This window comes from Pelobates fuscus, chromosome 5, assembly GCF_036172605.1.
Source record: "Pelobates fuscus isolate aPelFus1 chromosome 5, aPelFus1.pri, whole genome shotgun sequence".
NCBI lineage: Eukaryota > Metazoa > Chordata > Amphibia > Anura > Pelobatidae > Pelobates > Pelobates fuscus.
Window position 1 is genome coordinate 76,278,637 of NC_086321.1, and position 16,309 is coordinate 76,294,945.

Consider the following 16,309-nt stretch of genomic DNA (forward strand, 5'->3'; position numbering starts at 1 on the left):
AGGGTTAAGGGTAGTGGGAGTTGGCACCCAGACCACTCCAATGAGCAGAAGTGGTCTGGGTGCCTGGAGTGTCCCTTTAACGTAACCCCTTTAACATAAAATTAGAATAAATTGTTTATTTTTCAAATGGTATAGTTTGTAGTTTGTCCTAACATTTTAAATAAACTTGCCAATTATCCACATTCTTGGTTTAGGTAATAAACCTTTACTTTTTTTCTTTTATATACACTATATCGTATAGTATACAAAATGTCCAAATTTTTATCTTATAAATTTTATAGATTCTTATAGATTTTTATTTCTGATAATTTTTTAAATGTAAACAGGAGTGCTCCAATAATGTTACTGATTTCCTTCAATGAGACTTTTATGTTTATATGGTGGTTTCTAACTAAGTGGAAAATAGAGGGGCGGAGGGGGAGATTTTGTAGCTGAACAAAATTATGGGACACTCATTTAGCCCTTTGAATAATGGAGGACTGTGGATCCAGTCTAACTGTGCTGTATTGTTTAGCGATGTCAATGATTGCAAACGTCATGATTGTATTGACCTAATAACTTCCTTGAATGGTGTTTTTTTATATCATATTATTATTTATTAATAATTATGGATTATTATTAATAATTATTAATTATCAACAGGTACAAATAAGAACCGATTACTTTATCCTGCAGTTGAAAGTATAAATAAAAAATTATGCATGGGCGTTCTAAATGATAACATGCTACGCTAAGTCTTACTTGAAGATATGTGACATTGCTGTGTTGTATAGTAATCCAACGACAATAATTTTTTTTTGTTTCAGTACAAAACGTTTCTAAACATAATGCACCTCATTTTAAAAATCCTACCTCCATATTATATTGGCAATATATCAAATCCAAATTAATTCTGCCACTAGATAACTCTAACAACGAAGGTCATATATTTATTCTGAAAATACGCCTTAAAGCAACGGTTTCCTACTAAATACCAATACCCTAAAAACAGAGATATACTCTAAGTACTCTAAGCCAGGGGTACCCAAAAGGTAGCTTCCCAGATGTTTTAAAAGTACAACTTCCATGATTCTTTGTCATTCTAAAAGCATTCTAAAGTCATCTACAGTCAAAGCATAATGGTAGCCGTAGTTCTAGAACATCTGGGGACCTACCTTTCGGGCACCCCGGCTCTAAGCTGCGCATATGGTTCACTGTCACTTTTAGCAACTTCCTAATAAGATTAATTATAGCTGCAAACCCACTCTCCTCCCAAAACAAGGTTTACGCAGGTCAAAACAGCTGGCTTTGACAAATATCTCCAAATTAAATTGGTGATTTCAATACAATTTTCCACTTATTTGACCTAAAGTTCGAATTTCAGTTGCAAACTCAGACTGACTTTCTGTTTAACTACCCCAGCAAATCCTCTGTGGTTTGAAATACAAATTTTGGCTTTCAGAAAAACATGATTATTATTATTAGCGTTCATAGCTTCAACACATTCGCAGCACTATTCAATTATAAAAGGGGGACATTTAGAGATGAAGAAGGACCAATCTATGAGATTTGAGGCCAGCACCTATTGACTATATGATTAGTGGTGATGTGGTCGGAACGGCATCTAACCTTGGTTTCAACTAAGATATTACCACTTCTCTAACCAACTGACATAAGTCAGCGTTTACAACAGTTATTCATGAAATAAGGTGCCTGTTACATATATAGATGTTTTAGACCATTGTACAAGGTGGGCCAAAAGTAACTTTACCGTTTAAAAATTATTATATTTTTGCTGTTATATATTTTATTTATTTTTTTTGTGTGAAAAATTATAGATAGAATTTTACTTTGAACATCAGCGCTCCATTGTTTTTATTCATAAAAAAATTGTGATACTGGCCTTGGTTCGGCGTTCCAGGATTATTTTTTAAGGATCTAAAAAAAAAAAAAAAAAAAATATATATAACAGCAAAAAAAATATTTTATTTTTAAATGGTAACGCTACTTTTGGCTCACCCTGTACTTGTAAATTTTATGAAACTTGGGCAAGAGTGAGAAGTATTAACGGTGATAAGAGTTCTTGATTAAGGTTATTTACTAAACTGACATTTTGTAGAACTCTAAAGACATTGTAGATTTTGTGCCAAAACAGATAAACTGAAAAAAAATATCTCCAACTTGTCCATTTTACCATCACAAGTATTTTGGCTTAAACTTTGCAATTCTCTAGTTGTTTAGTTTAGTGAGTAACCTCAAATATGTAACTTTCATTGGATGGATGACGTCAAAGGTGTTAAATAGCAACTAACTGTCATTAAACTGCTTTGTTTTTTGACAAGGTGTCAGGGAAACCTTAAGGGAATATTGGTTTATTAACTTTTTCATGATGCACAAAGTTCCAGTACTATAATAATCGAAGAGGATTTGCCTGTGAGAGGTTTAAGTGTGTGGTTTGTCAGGAGATGGTTAACAGCATGGATTCCTGGGTGAGGTCATCTCAGGTAAATAGTTCAAATGTAAACCAAGTTGTTGGGAAATAAAGTTATTGAGAAATAAAAAAAAGCAGCAGCGTTTTCAAGAGAAAATGAAATTGCGATAATCTTTTTTTATTTTTATTTAATATCAATTGAAAAAAATAAAAAAAATATGTCTTCTGATTTGGAAACATATGTTCCATGTCTCGAATTTGCAATTCTGTAATAAACATTACTGAGGCCAAAACTAGCTTATTCATATGTGTTAACTTGGCATCTACTAATACATTCTCACTGAAATTGGCACTTTTTGTACTGCCCATGGCAAATACAAGGATTTGTCTTTAATTACCTTCCAAGGACTATATTTGCAGGATGCAGAACGTAGTAAATCTTGAAATAAGTATCCAAGGTTGGTAAAAGTAAACACATACTTGAGTGGCAACATCAGTCTTTGCATGTCGAGAGTGTGATACATATAACCCAACACTAGATGGAGGTGCAGCAAGTTCATATGGTTGAATAGAATGGACAACTTATCTCAGTTAACTGAAGGGTCCTGCAGTTGATGATTCTGGTTGTAGCTGAGACACTATGAGAGTTAATGCTGTGTTTTCTGTTGTTTTGTTTTTTTTCTCTTATCCCAGTACATTTGAACTAATTTGAGTTAATTTTGAGTCATTACATCAAACATGACTAACAAGACATATGTTGTTCTTTTTTTCTTTGATATCTACACCACTTCCTCCGGCCACATGCTCAATTTAATAGGCATGAATAAATCAGCGGGAGCTGATGTATAGCGGAGTCATTACATGTCTTTTCTTTGAAATATTTGACATATATTTATATGAAGAACATGTGTGTCTCTTGATTTCAATAGGAGTTCAGGTTTTGGCTGGGAGAATCAAGCATGGTTTGTATGTCTCCATATGGGAATTTAGGACATGAGAGTGACCTCCAGGAAAATGACCTAGTTTGATGAGTATCTCTTATCTATTTTGAGCAATGCAATTTAGGCATTATCTATACAATGCAATCAATTGCAGTCTGTCCTTTTAGGAGGCAGAAGGCACCAAAAGTAAAGTTTGTTTAGGACAATAGTTCAATATGTAGCTTAAGGATGAATAGTGGTCTCTAAGATCATTGATTGATGTTGGAGCAGAGGATGGCAGATGGAATGAGAAATAGACGAGTTGTGTCTTTTGAAAAAAACTGAAAAGATAAAATGTGTGAGGAAACTATTTTTTTCTACAACTTCAGGCATTGAACTAAACTTAAAGTTATTGATTTTTAATCATGTTATTTTCATCTTATTCACATTTTTCTGACCTATTTGTAGAGAAAAACTATTGCAAGACACCTGGGGTTAGTCAAGTCTGACAACATGTCCTTATCAATTACAAACAGCAGGTGGTGACATCATGACTATGTTTCCATCTTTAAATCATTTGGAGAAGTATGACTAGCGATAAAATAAACCAACCTGCTTCTGTGCTGTATAGGAAACAAGAATATATGAACAATTTGCTGATGGTTCTAGAAATCACGGGTCTGTTTTGTGACTAATGAGAGTATCAACTGTCCTGGTGGATGTATCAATTTGCAAGGCTGTGGTAGGTAAACAGCTAAAACATTTAGCTTAATTTACCAAAAAGTAAAGATGAGAAAAAAACTCCCACAATCCAACAAACAGCCAATAAAATTCTCACGTGTCATACTAGCTCAATTTTAATATCTTAAACTTGCAAATAATGACTAATGAAAGTTAGTCATTCTTAATGTTAATGTTGAGACCAACGAGTACTGTTCTCTTTGAGTATTTTTGTACCGTCAACCAATGAAATATTAAAGAATAACTCCAAGCATGCTGTAGTGGATATATTACCAAGAGTGCCTTACACTCCCCATACTAAGTAATCAAACTGTTTTAGAATGGTTTGATTTCTTACTAGGGGGAGAATCAGACACCCCTCCCTGCCTCCACTACCATCAGCCAGAGAGTCAAGAAGCTCACTGTCTGAGACTCACATTGCAGAGCTCAGGATAGGATACTTGGAGTGTTCGTTTAAAGGGATTCTAAACGGTTTTGTTTTCATGGCACTATAGGCTCCTGTAGTGCCCCACTCCCACGCCACGGTGCTGAAGGAGTTAAAATCCCTTCAGTCACTTACCTGAATCAAGCGCTGATGTCCCTCTGCACTCAGTCAGACTCCGCCCACGCTCCTCCCCAGCCGATGCCAACCGGCGTGGGAGACCTAATGTGCCTGCGCGTCAATGCTTTCCTATGGGGAAAATGCAGAGCGTGAGGTGTCCAGCGTCATATAAACCAAAGGGCCATTTTGATTTCGGAAGTCCCTCTAGTGGCTGTCTGGTAGACAACCACTAGAGGTGGAGTTAACCCTCAGAGGTAATTATTGCAGTTTTTCAGAAACTGCAATAATTACCACTGTAGGGTTAAGGGACATGGGACATTGCACCCAGACCACTTCAATGAGATGAAGTGGTCTGGGTGCCTACAGTGTCCCTTTAAAAAAAAAAAGTAAATATCCACCACACTGCAGAAGCATTGATCACTTTGTTTGTATGTTTTGATATGTGACTATTCCAAAATGTCTTTCTCATTTTCTTCAATTCTGCTGTGCTAACACATTACTGCTTAAAGGGAGCATAAAGTACCTATCAGTGTGACTTTTTTAGCAAATCAGATAAGGGTTATGAGCCAGTTGGTTAACCTTATTGCCATGTTTAAACAATATATTTAACAGCTCATCATTGTCCATGAACATTAAATAGTATCAAACCAATATTTTTTTTTTATTGTCATTGCATTCAAATAATGGCATATGAGAAAAACACATCTATCCATCTGTATTGTTTTATGTTAATATTGTATGAATCGTTAACCTAATGACTGAGATGATAAGTATGTACATCCTTTCTTAATACACAATCCTAATTGCACCCACTTGTACGGTAGTTCCTGCTTGAAATAACAATGGCAAACAATAAAATCAATTCAAAATTGTAGTGACGTACACATAAAGCACACATTTTTAAAGTAAAAAAGACCTCTTCCATTTGTAAAAAAAAATGAGTTCTCAGTAGAGCTAGGGGTTAACCATAACATCATTCAAAATAAATATAGATTTTTAAATCAAATATCCACCAATGGAACTAAATATTCCTACTAACAGCGCTATGCAATTTGCTGGTGCTATATAAATCATAAAATAATAATACTAAATACATGATATGCTTTGGTTAAAATGTTCTTTTTTTCCAAAAATAAAAGAGCATATTCAAAGCACCTGCTTCTGCTCTGGTTAACATTGTGTTCGATTTCCAGGTGGTAAATGAAGAATCATTTTGAAAGCTAAAATGTTTCACCTATCCCAATTAGCCCTCTATCTACAAGACTCAAGCAACTCAGAGATTCAAAACTGATAGGAAGAGTTCTGTGTTTTACAATATTACATTACTAATACAATTACACTGCAGCATGTCATTTGATTTCCCAGAACGGATCCTGCATTATCAAGTTGTGCTGTCCTCTTCCTCCAAGAGATAGTTGAGCTTAATGACAGTGCTGATGAAGTCGCCAAGTTCCACAAAATCTGCCGTGACAATGTTGATTCCACTTTCTCCTGGCTTTTGCGCCCGGACCCATTGCATCATGGAAGGCAGGGCTCTGAAACGGAGACAAAACCAAACGAGACAAATAAAAGAACAGAACAGAACGAAAGGAGACAGATAAATGCGGCTGTATAAATTAAGCTAACTAATTAATTAAACACTGAAAGATCAAGTTACGGACAGACGGTGGACTCACTTTTCCCCTCTAAACGCACTTGTTAAACCAGCGCTACAATAAATTATACTTGTTTTATTGGAAACATTTTTGAATCCTGTAGTAGAGTAAAAACTAAAGAAAAAATTCGTTTCAGAGGACTTGGAGCATGGAAATAATCCAGACGGAAAACAAAGGGAAAGAGAAAGGGAGAGCAGCAGAAATCAGGAACACAAGAAAAAAGGAGTATGCATGGGAGATATATGAAGAGCATAGAATAGAGTTAGTGGGTGGAATAGAAAAGAGAGAAAAAAGAAAAAAAAAAGAGGAGAGCAGTGCAAAAGAAACAGCTAAAAAAAAGAGGTAGTGAGGAATCAATGGGAGAGATGGCTGGGAAACTGGAAAGAAGGGAAGAGAGATAATAAGACCATTGAGAAGGTTTGAGGATAAAAAATGTTAAGAGTAATGGTACAGAAAGAAGGAGATATATTGTAATCAATGGAAATGAAAGGACGAGAGCATGGGGGGTAAATAGTGAGCAATGAAGAGGGGCAAGGAAATCAATGGAATGAGGAGGAGAATATGGAAAGAGAGATATGGAGAGCAATGATGGGCTGGGCAAATAGTCAATACAGGCAAGTTGCATTGAGCAGGAGTCGGTCAGATAAGAGAAGAGTCTGACCCAGCGTGGCTGCACAGCTAGATAAAAAAGTTAATTGTTTTCCCCCCCCCAAAAAAATCAATATATGTAATTTAGAAACACAGAAGTGGTTTCAGTGAGTTTTAGCTCAGCTTTCTATATTAATCTTACACCCGTGGTAAAAACCTTTGCTAAGCCCTGCTGTATAAGGGTTTAGACGAACCACCATGGGAAATAATGAAACTCAATGCAAATGCTGCAAAGTCCAGGGATTAACCATGAATGCAGAATTCAAATGTAGCTCTTTGATTTTGCATAGCTTTTACTCTATTGATTAATTTATTTGTTGCATTTTAGTGAATTGTCTATTTCGGTGGTTGCTGATGAGGCATGAGCTACTAATCTATATAATGTGCGAATAAAACAAAAGGAGGACGTCTCAAAACTAAAATATTACTATCAGCTCATTTAAAAAGTTCATAGTAAAGAATAGATGGAGCATCAAGACAATTTGAAGCTAAAACACATAACAATTAGTGGATGAAGGTACAATTAATGGATGAAGATACAATTCGTGAGATGAAATACTGGGAAAATATACCTGACTTATAATGTTTGCCAGTGCAAAGTACAAAGATTGGAAGCTCCTGCATTGCATTAATGAAAAACAGACTTTGTATATAGTGTCATCAACTAGAGATAAGCAACTAGACTAAAATAAACAAAAAAGCAATGCATAAAAGCAGTAAAAAGAAAAATACAGGAAAGACAGAAACATGTTTTGAAAACAGAATTTAAGGTAAACTGAAGAAAACATGAAACTATGATATTTAGTGATTGTAACTGTGACAAAACCCCTGTTTTATGGATACCAGTGCATTTAGCCTTCTTTTATTCCCTTTGTCGTTTACCGAACAAACTAACGAACAGCCGGACCACACGCAATGGGAGTGCAGCCTGTTAACCTCCCAGAAGCTGCGGTTAACTGCAACTAATTGACGAATGGCTGGGTGGTTGCCGTTTGTATGAACAAACATGTGGCCGCGGCCATCTTAAATTGTCAAACACCCAGCGGTGTTTGGTCATCGACCGCATGGAACTGTTTTCGGTCACTGTTTCACACGAACACCGCTTGGACTTACAAACTTCCATCTCTTCGTTTCTATTCATATGAACGCCGCGTCGTTCGGTACTTTATGAACTTATGAACTAGACCGACCCTGATAGCTACAAGCCATGGAATTCTGGACAGATATATGCCGAACGGTCGGTGAAAACCTTTACCTCCATGGCGATTCGATTGTGTTAATGGGATCTGAGTGCTTTTCAGATATATTGAGCGCTCAGATCCAAGCTATCTGGGAATATGTCAAATATGGGGGATCAGTTATGTGAAATATGAGTTATGTATTTTAATGTGTTTTGTTACATTTATAACTTAGAATATTTTCTGGAGATAAATAAGTTTAGTACGGACGCTTAACCCAATTATCTCCAGGATAAAGAGGAGGGATTTTACTGTTTCTGTGCGAGTGTTTTACATTGTATTGTATTTTGATTGGCTACTGTAAATTGTGTCCCAGTCCTCCACAAGGTCCATGTGGAAGTATCCCTTTCATGGGGAACCTGTATAAAAGGCCTAGCTGTGGCCACTATTGAACAGATCGTTTTACCCCTTCATGAAGTATTGGCTCATGTTTGGGGGATTGGGAGCTATAATTCACTACACCTTCTGCTACACTTGGATTTCGGGAGATTCTGCACGGATATACTAAGCTTGAGTATAGGGGATCCATTACAGTAACTATCTAGCAAAATTGTTGCAATGTAAAGGAGAAGTGATGGAGAAATGAGAAACATCTAATAATATTTTCCTTTTTCTGGAAATCTTCATCAAACCATCAAACCAATGTCAATTTCTTAGAAGTTCCTGTAAAATGTATATTGTGTAAAACTGATCCTAATTTAGAGTATTGTCCCTACCATTAAAAATATAGCACCTACCATTAGCCCTGGAAGGCATAACAAAACACCACTGACACTGGATGCTCTAATAATGTTATACCAGTCAGTAACTCATTGCCAATCAATCAATCAATCAATTACCATCCTTCCTTTTATGGATAAAGACAGATAATAACTCTAATCTGGAAGACAAAAACAAGAACTATATAGATGCTGGCACCTGTGTAGCACTGGTATAGCAACACATATTTGTTAGATTAAAGGAACACTATAGGGACAGGAACATAAACATTTATTCTTGACCCTACAGTGTTAAAACCACAATCTAGACCCCGTAGCCTCTCTTTGCCCCCCCCTAAATATAGCAAAATCTTACTTTTATTCAAGTCTGCAGCTGCTGGCTCTGCCACTGATTTGCTTGCTTGGCTGACATCATCAGAGGTGATTCTCTGAACAATCACAATGCTTTCCCATAGGATTGGCTGAGACTGTCAAGGAGGTAGATCAGGGGCAGAGCCAACACAAACCAAACACAGCCGTGGCCAGCATCTCCTCATAGATATGTATTGAATCAATGCATCTCTTTGAGGAAAGTTTAGTGTCTGTATGCAGAGGGTAGAGACACTGAATAGAAGTGCTGCTCACACTGCAGCACTGCCCCAGGATGCACCTCTAGCAGCCATATGAGGAGTAGCCAGTGGAGGTATCCCAAGGCTGCAATGTAAACACTGCATTTTCTCTGAAAAGACAGTGTTGACTGCAAAAAGCCTGAAGGCAATGATTCTACTCAACAGAACAAATGCAATAAGCTGTAGTTGTCCAGGTGGCTATAGTGTCCATTTAAATCACAGCCTACCATAGAGCGAAACACAGTGCTGCGCCCTCAACGTTCTGGTGTCTATAGTGCCCCTTTAAGATAAGGCTGTCCCTTGATGTTATACATATTTCAATGTCATTCCAGATTCTGGACTATAACCAGATCATCAATACATGCAAAGAAAGTACAAAATAACAGGATATCCAGTGCCAGCACAAACTGACAAAAAGTTACATGTACTTATTTCTTACAACCAATAGATCTCCCTGCCTGGCCCTGCAATGCTCTCATTATATGTCTACACCAAGCTTGACCAATGAATGCTCCCTTACGGTCTCTGACCAGGAGAGAATAGATATCAGCCAAATCACGCTCCTGGTCGGACACCAGAAGAGAGCCTTCAGGTGCTGCAGACGTACAGCTAAAGATGCTGGACCACTAGGAAAGTTGAATATTGCCCATTCCTGCCCAAAAGGTAAGCAGGAGGAGGGCACTACAAAAAAAATGTAATTCTTCATTTTATTTAGAGAGGTTATTATGTGTGGGGAGGATCGCCCCATTCACAGTCTCACACATAGTCTCCTTTACAGTCACTCCAACAGCTCCCTCCTATAGCTCCCCCTATAGCTCCCCCTGCAGAGGTCCTCACATTCACCCCCACCTACAGCCCCCCTCCACATAATTTACCCCACATGCATTGTGAACCTACCCAGTCACCACTCCACATGAACATGCATCCCAACATTTCTCACACACAGAGTCATCCTCACACACAGGATCATTGACACCCATTGATACACATACATACATACATACATGCACTCACAGACACACACATAAAAGGATATTCCCTGCCAGACACACACATACACAGATGCACAATACCAGACACTCTCTATCAGAAGTACACAGAGCCAGATACACATCATCAGACATTCACTGTAACTGTGTCTCTATATATGTCTGTATGTGTGTATCAGTGTGTACATGTGTCTGTAATGTTATTTCTTTACAACATTGGTTTTCCTATCTGTAACGTCATTATTTGGTAAATTATTTTTAAAAGTTTTTCTGTCCATTTATAATTTTCATTTCCATTAAATAATGTGCTATCTATGTATACTAAAAGGAGAATTACATTTAAAGATTACTTTCCAGGACAATCATTATGCTCATATTGTGGTGGTGGTTGTTTTCTCAAACCACTTAGTAGTGAAGGGGTTAATGGTGCTTAACACAAACTATTATGTATGATTTGTGAGTGAAAAAATAAGTCATGCTTTTGTTTTGTAGAGATGCTTTATGAGTATGCAGTAAATGTTATTTTCTCTGTGCCTCTGTGGGTTTGGTGAATTTATAAAGAATATTGATAGATGCTTGGATTTTCAAGGACTCATCTTTTATCATCCCTGTGGTACCATGTGTCTCTTACGGCATTCCTTGTTCTCATCAATGTCAGGTCATCTATACTTCCAGTCTCATTACTACTGCTGAATGCATTGACAGTGAAGAGGTAAGAGCAAAGTGAGTTCAGAGGAAGCAGCTGCTCACTATTCCACATCATAGTAATCACTCTTGGACAACTGCATAGACTATGACATTCAGCACTATGTTTATACAGTTATTTGCACATTATCCCAAAATGCAAAATACACTTTTTTTAACAAGTGAAAGCCACATGTATCACTTTGAGACAATTATTAAATTCAAAAGCTACATTCAGTTGCCTCACTCTGCAGGCTTACAAAAGCAGGTAGATATGATATATTTTTTATTTAATACTGACCTGCTTCTTCTTTCTTATGATTTCCACACCCACTGCAGGGGGGTCACTGTTCTAACCAATCAGTGTCCTATCCCTAGGAATGCTGGAAAAGTGCATTGGGCAAGCCTGACAGATTTACACATGTGCAGTTGGAAGATCTCTTCACCTTTGACGATTGCAGAAAAGAGAGAGTCCGATCATTGTGGCTCATGCAGAGCAGGATCTGGTGTCGGGTTTTTCTCTTCTGCTACTTAAAGCTGAATAAACTCTCATATCTTAAAGACATGCCCAATAATGCAGTCTGACCAAGTGTATAGTGAGTTTATGAACATTTATTACATTCTTTTTAAAAATTGTTTAAAAATGTTTGCTTGCGGGATTAAAGAAAAATATATATTGTCAAGTGATACATGTCCCCTACCAGTTTTAGTATCACTAAATGGCAATGAAGTGTAAGCTCTCCTGCTAACATCAAGGCAAACATCTCAATGCATTGATATTATTCTTTGTAACAAAGTCGAATGGATGGGGAAAATATTTTATCATTGCAAAATACCTAATGTGAGCAACAAAAAAAGAACCAGCTTACATTGAGTCTAAAAGCAGAACAAATAATTGCTTTTTCTTAGCTGATAGATTGCATCATCCTGAAAATGTGTTTTGTGTTTTTGCAAGAGTGATTCTCAATAGCGTCTAGACAACATGTCAAAAGGGAAGGAAGAACTAGCATTAAACTAAATAGGTAATGCAATTTGAGCACAGTTACTAAAACACTCTCATTGTTCCACTGAATAGAGTGATGTCCTTGACTTGTACAATCAAGCACTGAATAGTCTTCACAAGTCCTTGAACTTTATCAGATGAGGAAACATTGTTTTAACACATGTAGGCAGAGCACACATAGAGATTTGCATACAATAAGCTACTCCAGAAAACCCACGTAAAAAAGTTTGCTCCCATCAACCAAACACCTAGCAGAACTAGGAACAAGAATCTGTGTTTTCTTAAAGCAATGTTCAAGAGAAAAGTATCCCATACTGTAAAACGACTTCAAATATATAATAAAAGGGACAACAATGTCTTAATATGATAAAACATACTGGGGTAAATTCAAAAATTTCAATTAAACTGACTTTGTTAAAGAAACACTGCAATCAATTTTTTTTTAATTAGATTTGTTTCTTTTACGTTTACAATATTGGCTGTTTTTTTTAAAAGAGTTAAAAATGCTTTAAAAACGAGGGGCGGGGCCTGACCGCTGAGCAGACTGGTCGCACTAAACAGGAGCTCCGTGAGAAAACCCTGCAAACAAGCGACTTTTACTCTCTAACTCACATTGAGCCTCCAAATCTGGCACAGCACAGCAGCGGTGGCACCCGGGGACTTACCTGGCCGGACCACCGGACCCAGAGAGGCACTCTGACGCAGATTTGCGGCCTACCAGTGCGCGCTGGCGTGGGAGAGGCGGACGACCTCCCCGCCGATGGACCAGCGGGAATATACTGCACCGCTCAAGATCCCGATCACCCCCCCTCGCCGGTGAGGGATATCCCGGAACAAGCAATCGACCAAGCGACAAACACGTTAGCAGACCCCACATGGGGATGAATAAGCGATCGACCAAACGAGACCTACTGGGCCCAGCCAAAATGGCAGCAGGGACGCAGCCCAGGCCCAAGCCCACACTAATTAAACCGCCCAAGCACGCACTGGAGTACATAAACCGACTAAGTACCTACCTGTGGGCAAGACTCAAGACTCAGAGACAGCTATACAAGATAGCTATGAGAGAGGTGGCAGCATGGATCCGACCGGCCACTCGGCGCAGCCTACAGGGAAACCCACACCGTGACTCCAGAGCAGCCTCCAGAATGCAGCGGAGCCGAAACTCAAAACGGCGGGCACAAACACCGGGTCCCCCACACGAAGCAACAAACGATCGCAAACCACGAAACAGGACCCAACTTGCCCAGCACTCAGCAGCCCCAGCGACAGACAACCAGCACCTAGCGGCGGTACAACCATACACTCCCGCAGAAAGCAGATCGCAGCAAGAACTCACTGGAGGAGGACAAGCCCGTGCTTACAAGCTGCCCTACCGAACGGCACACTCCTGGTGGCAACGCTCACGAGCACTAGAAATATCCAGAGGCCCGGGGCCGGTTAAGGGACTCTGCTGCTTGTCTGTTGGTGGGATGCAGGAGTATGCAGGCATCCGAGGCTGGCAGCGACCTCGCACGCTGAAAGGTGGACTTATGTTATCAGGGGCTAGCAGCCTGCCATTAATGGGCATTGGCTAAACAAACCCACGCACTGGACCATACAATGCACAGTTTATTAGCCTTAGCATTAATCGATACACTGCTATTAGAACGTATTACTATATGCCAGGCAAACTTCAAAGCGTATTTTAAGCATATTTTAAGCAATTTTAGGCATATTATGCGTTGAAGCACAATCTTTACTTTAGACACCGCTTTTCTGTTTCAAGCCTATGTACCTATCAAGCACTAAAAGCTCACTTACTCTAATGTTAATAACCTTAAGCTACTGTTACCAAACGTCTGACTAATTCATTTTAGACAGCCAGCATGTACCTAGCCTGTTTTATCATATATTGTTTAAAAAATATGTGCAAACCTTCTAAATGCTTCACAACGGTAACAACTCTTGTATGTTTATACTACCTAAGAATGCTGTTGTGGCATTACAGTCAGGCGAATGTTATACATGCACATCAAAAATAAAGAATTAAAAAAAAAAAAATGCTTTAAAAACTACCTATATTCCCGGGATGGGACAGACTCCTCGCAGCTAATCCCCCTCTGGTGAATTCTTCTGATGACTATTGTCCATGAAGCATTGACGACACAAAGCTAATATGCAGCAATTGCCGCAATCCACCAATACAATTCTTCATCAAAGCAATGAAACAAAAATTACGCTATAAAGGGAAAGCCCCTCTAGCCGCTGTCTCTTTGACAGCCCTGAGAGGCAGATTTTTAGCAAAATTTTGTAATGATTGGTTTTTAGAAACAGTAATGTTGTACAGAGCCCTACAAAGGACCACTACATTCAGATGCAGTGGTCTTGGTGTCTATAGTATCCCTTTAATTTACATCTTTATGTTTGTATGTTTGTAAAATTTGAGTCTCACAGGGAGAAAAGCGCTATAAAAATCACAAATTATTATTATTATTATTAATTATCACAAATCCATAATACATTGAGTAAGTGCTCAGGACAAAGCTGGGTGGAGTGTGGACCATGAAATATAACATTTAATATTTTTGAACAATTTCCTTAATATTGTTTTCATTATTTCTCCACATTATTTTTTCTTTATCTTTTTTTTTCAATCTAAAGTGGCTGATGGTGACTTCTCATAGATCTTTTTTTAATACAACAACATTATTTTTTTTACGGGTGACATATGTAAAAAATATTGGGTTCTGCTAAGTATTTTTTTTTTTTTTTTAACAATGATCAAAGTTTGAAAATTATTGTTTTCAAGGATTTTAGTTCCATTCGATGACTTTACTTCTCTCTGTGAATATGTACTTCTCTCTGTGACTATGTCAAGGCTTAACAAAAGGTTTTCTAATATTATTAACATTAAGACCATGTTTATTGCTGGTAAAATACTCATAATTACGGGTTTAGACATTTCTTATGAATATTCATTATTTCATAAAAAAAATAGAAACAAATTTGGTTTTAAATGTCAACCTGAATTTTATTGAAAACGGGCAATTTCACAGCACTGATAGATGTGATCAGCTTCAACACTGCTGAACAGCTAATGACAATTTTTTTGTTTTACTCCATAGGAACTTAACATGAATGAAAGGAGTTTGGCAGGAAATGCACACAGAAGGGGGTTGATAAACCCATTTTCAAAAACTAGAGAAAAGTCAGTTCCATCCCTGGTTACTGCAGTTACCAAAGGCATAAGATCACTGACATTTTTGGTTTTGACAAATAGTCATCCACCAATATTCATTCACTGGAGTTGTCAGCTATAGAGAGAGGGACATTTTTGTTCCTAATTCCCCTATGGTGGTAGATAAACGGAACTAAATAGCTACTATATCTGATATCTCATGTACAAGTAAAAGACTGTTCTCTATAATATTATGTATCTCGTAACGGAAAAATTGTAGAGCCGCGTGCACAACCCAAATGTGTATTACAAATTAATGGGCATTAATTACAGAGTGCACCAAAATCAGACATCAACATTTAGCTCAATATCACCAACTACCATAACTTGAGCAATCAAACTGTAGAGAGAACAATAGGGCAACATTTAATGACTCAATGAGATATTAATGAAAGCACAAATAATCGGAGTGACTGCTTGACACGAAACTCAACCCTGTGGGAAGCTAAATGTAGACCTTCAGCATTTTGGAAACTACAACTCCCGTGAACTTAAAAGAGCATCTTTACAGACAAAGACTGGAGGAGGATCATAAGAGATTCCTTCCATACTCAACAATTGCATCCAGCAAGACGTGCCCATCACCACGTTTTGGCCTGTATTCACTGCAATGGACAACGGAGTTGTATGGTAGGTTTCATGAACCTTCCTTTTGCAGTTTTATTGATGGTTACATCCTTGTATGGCTAAGGCTGGTTAATGCCATGATGTATCTGTCTTTTGAAAATAAAGTCTGCCTAGTATTTTTGGAAAATATCTGTCTTTGTGGCTGGCGTATCCTTTGTACCTATGTATTAATATTCCTTATAACACAAAATATTGTGAGGGGGCACACTAATAAGCAAAACCTTACAGGGTGCAAAGCCTACGGAGCACACCCGAAAGAGCTAAGGCCTATAAATAAACATGTAGCAAGTATGTACACCAATCATA

At 37.9% G+C, this 16,309-nt stretch overlaps 1 protein-coding gene across 1 annotated transcript in view; it reads right to left on the bottom strand.

Annotated features, from left to right (window-relative positions):
* Nucleotides 1–5,339: 5,339 nt before the first annotated feature.
* The window catches only part of PLCXD3 (phosphatidylinositol specific phospholipase C X domain containing 3), a 103,872-nt gene continuing 92,902 nt past the window's right edge, over nucleotides 5,340–16,309 (bottom strand). The window contains exon 3 of the mRNA XM_063454006.1: nucleotides 5,340–6,147. Within this exon, the coding sequence (XP_063310076.1) occupies nucleotides 5,994–6,147 (154 nt within the window). The 3' untranslated portion in view covers nucleotides 5,340–5,993. The remainder of the gene's footprint in view (nucleotides 6,148–16,309) is intronic.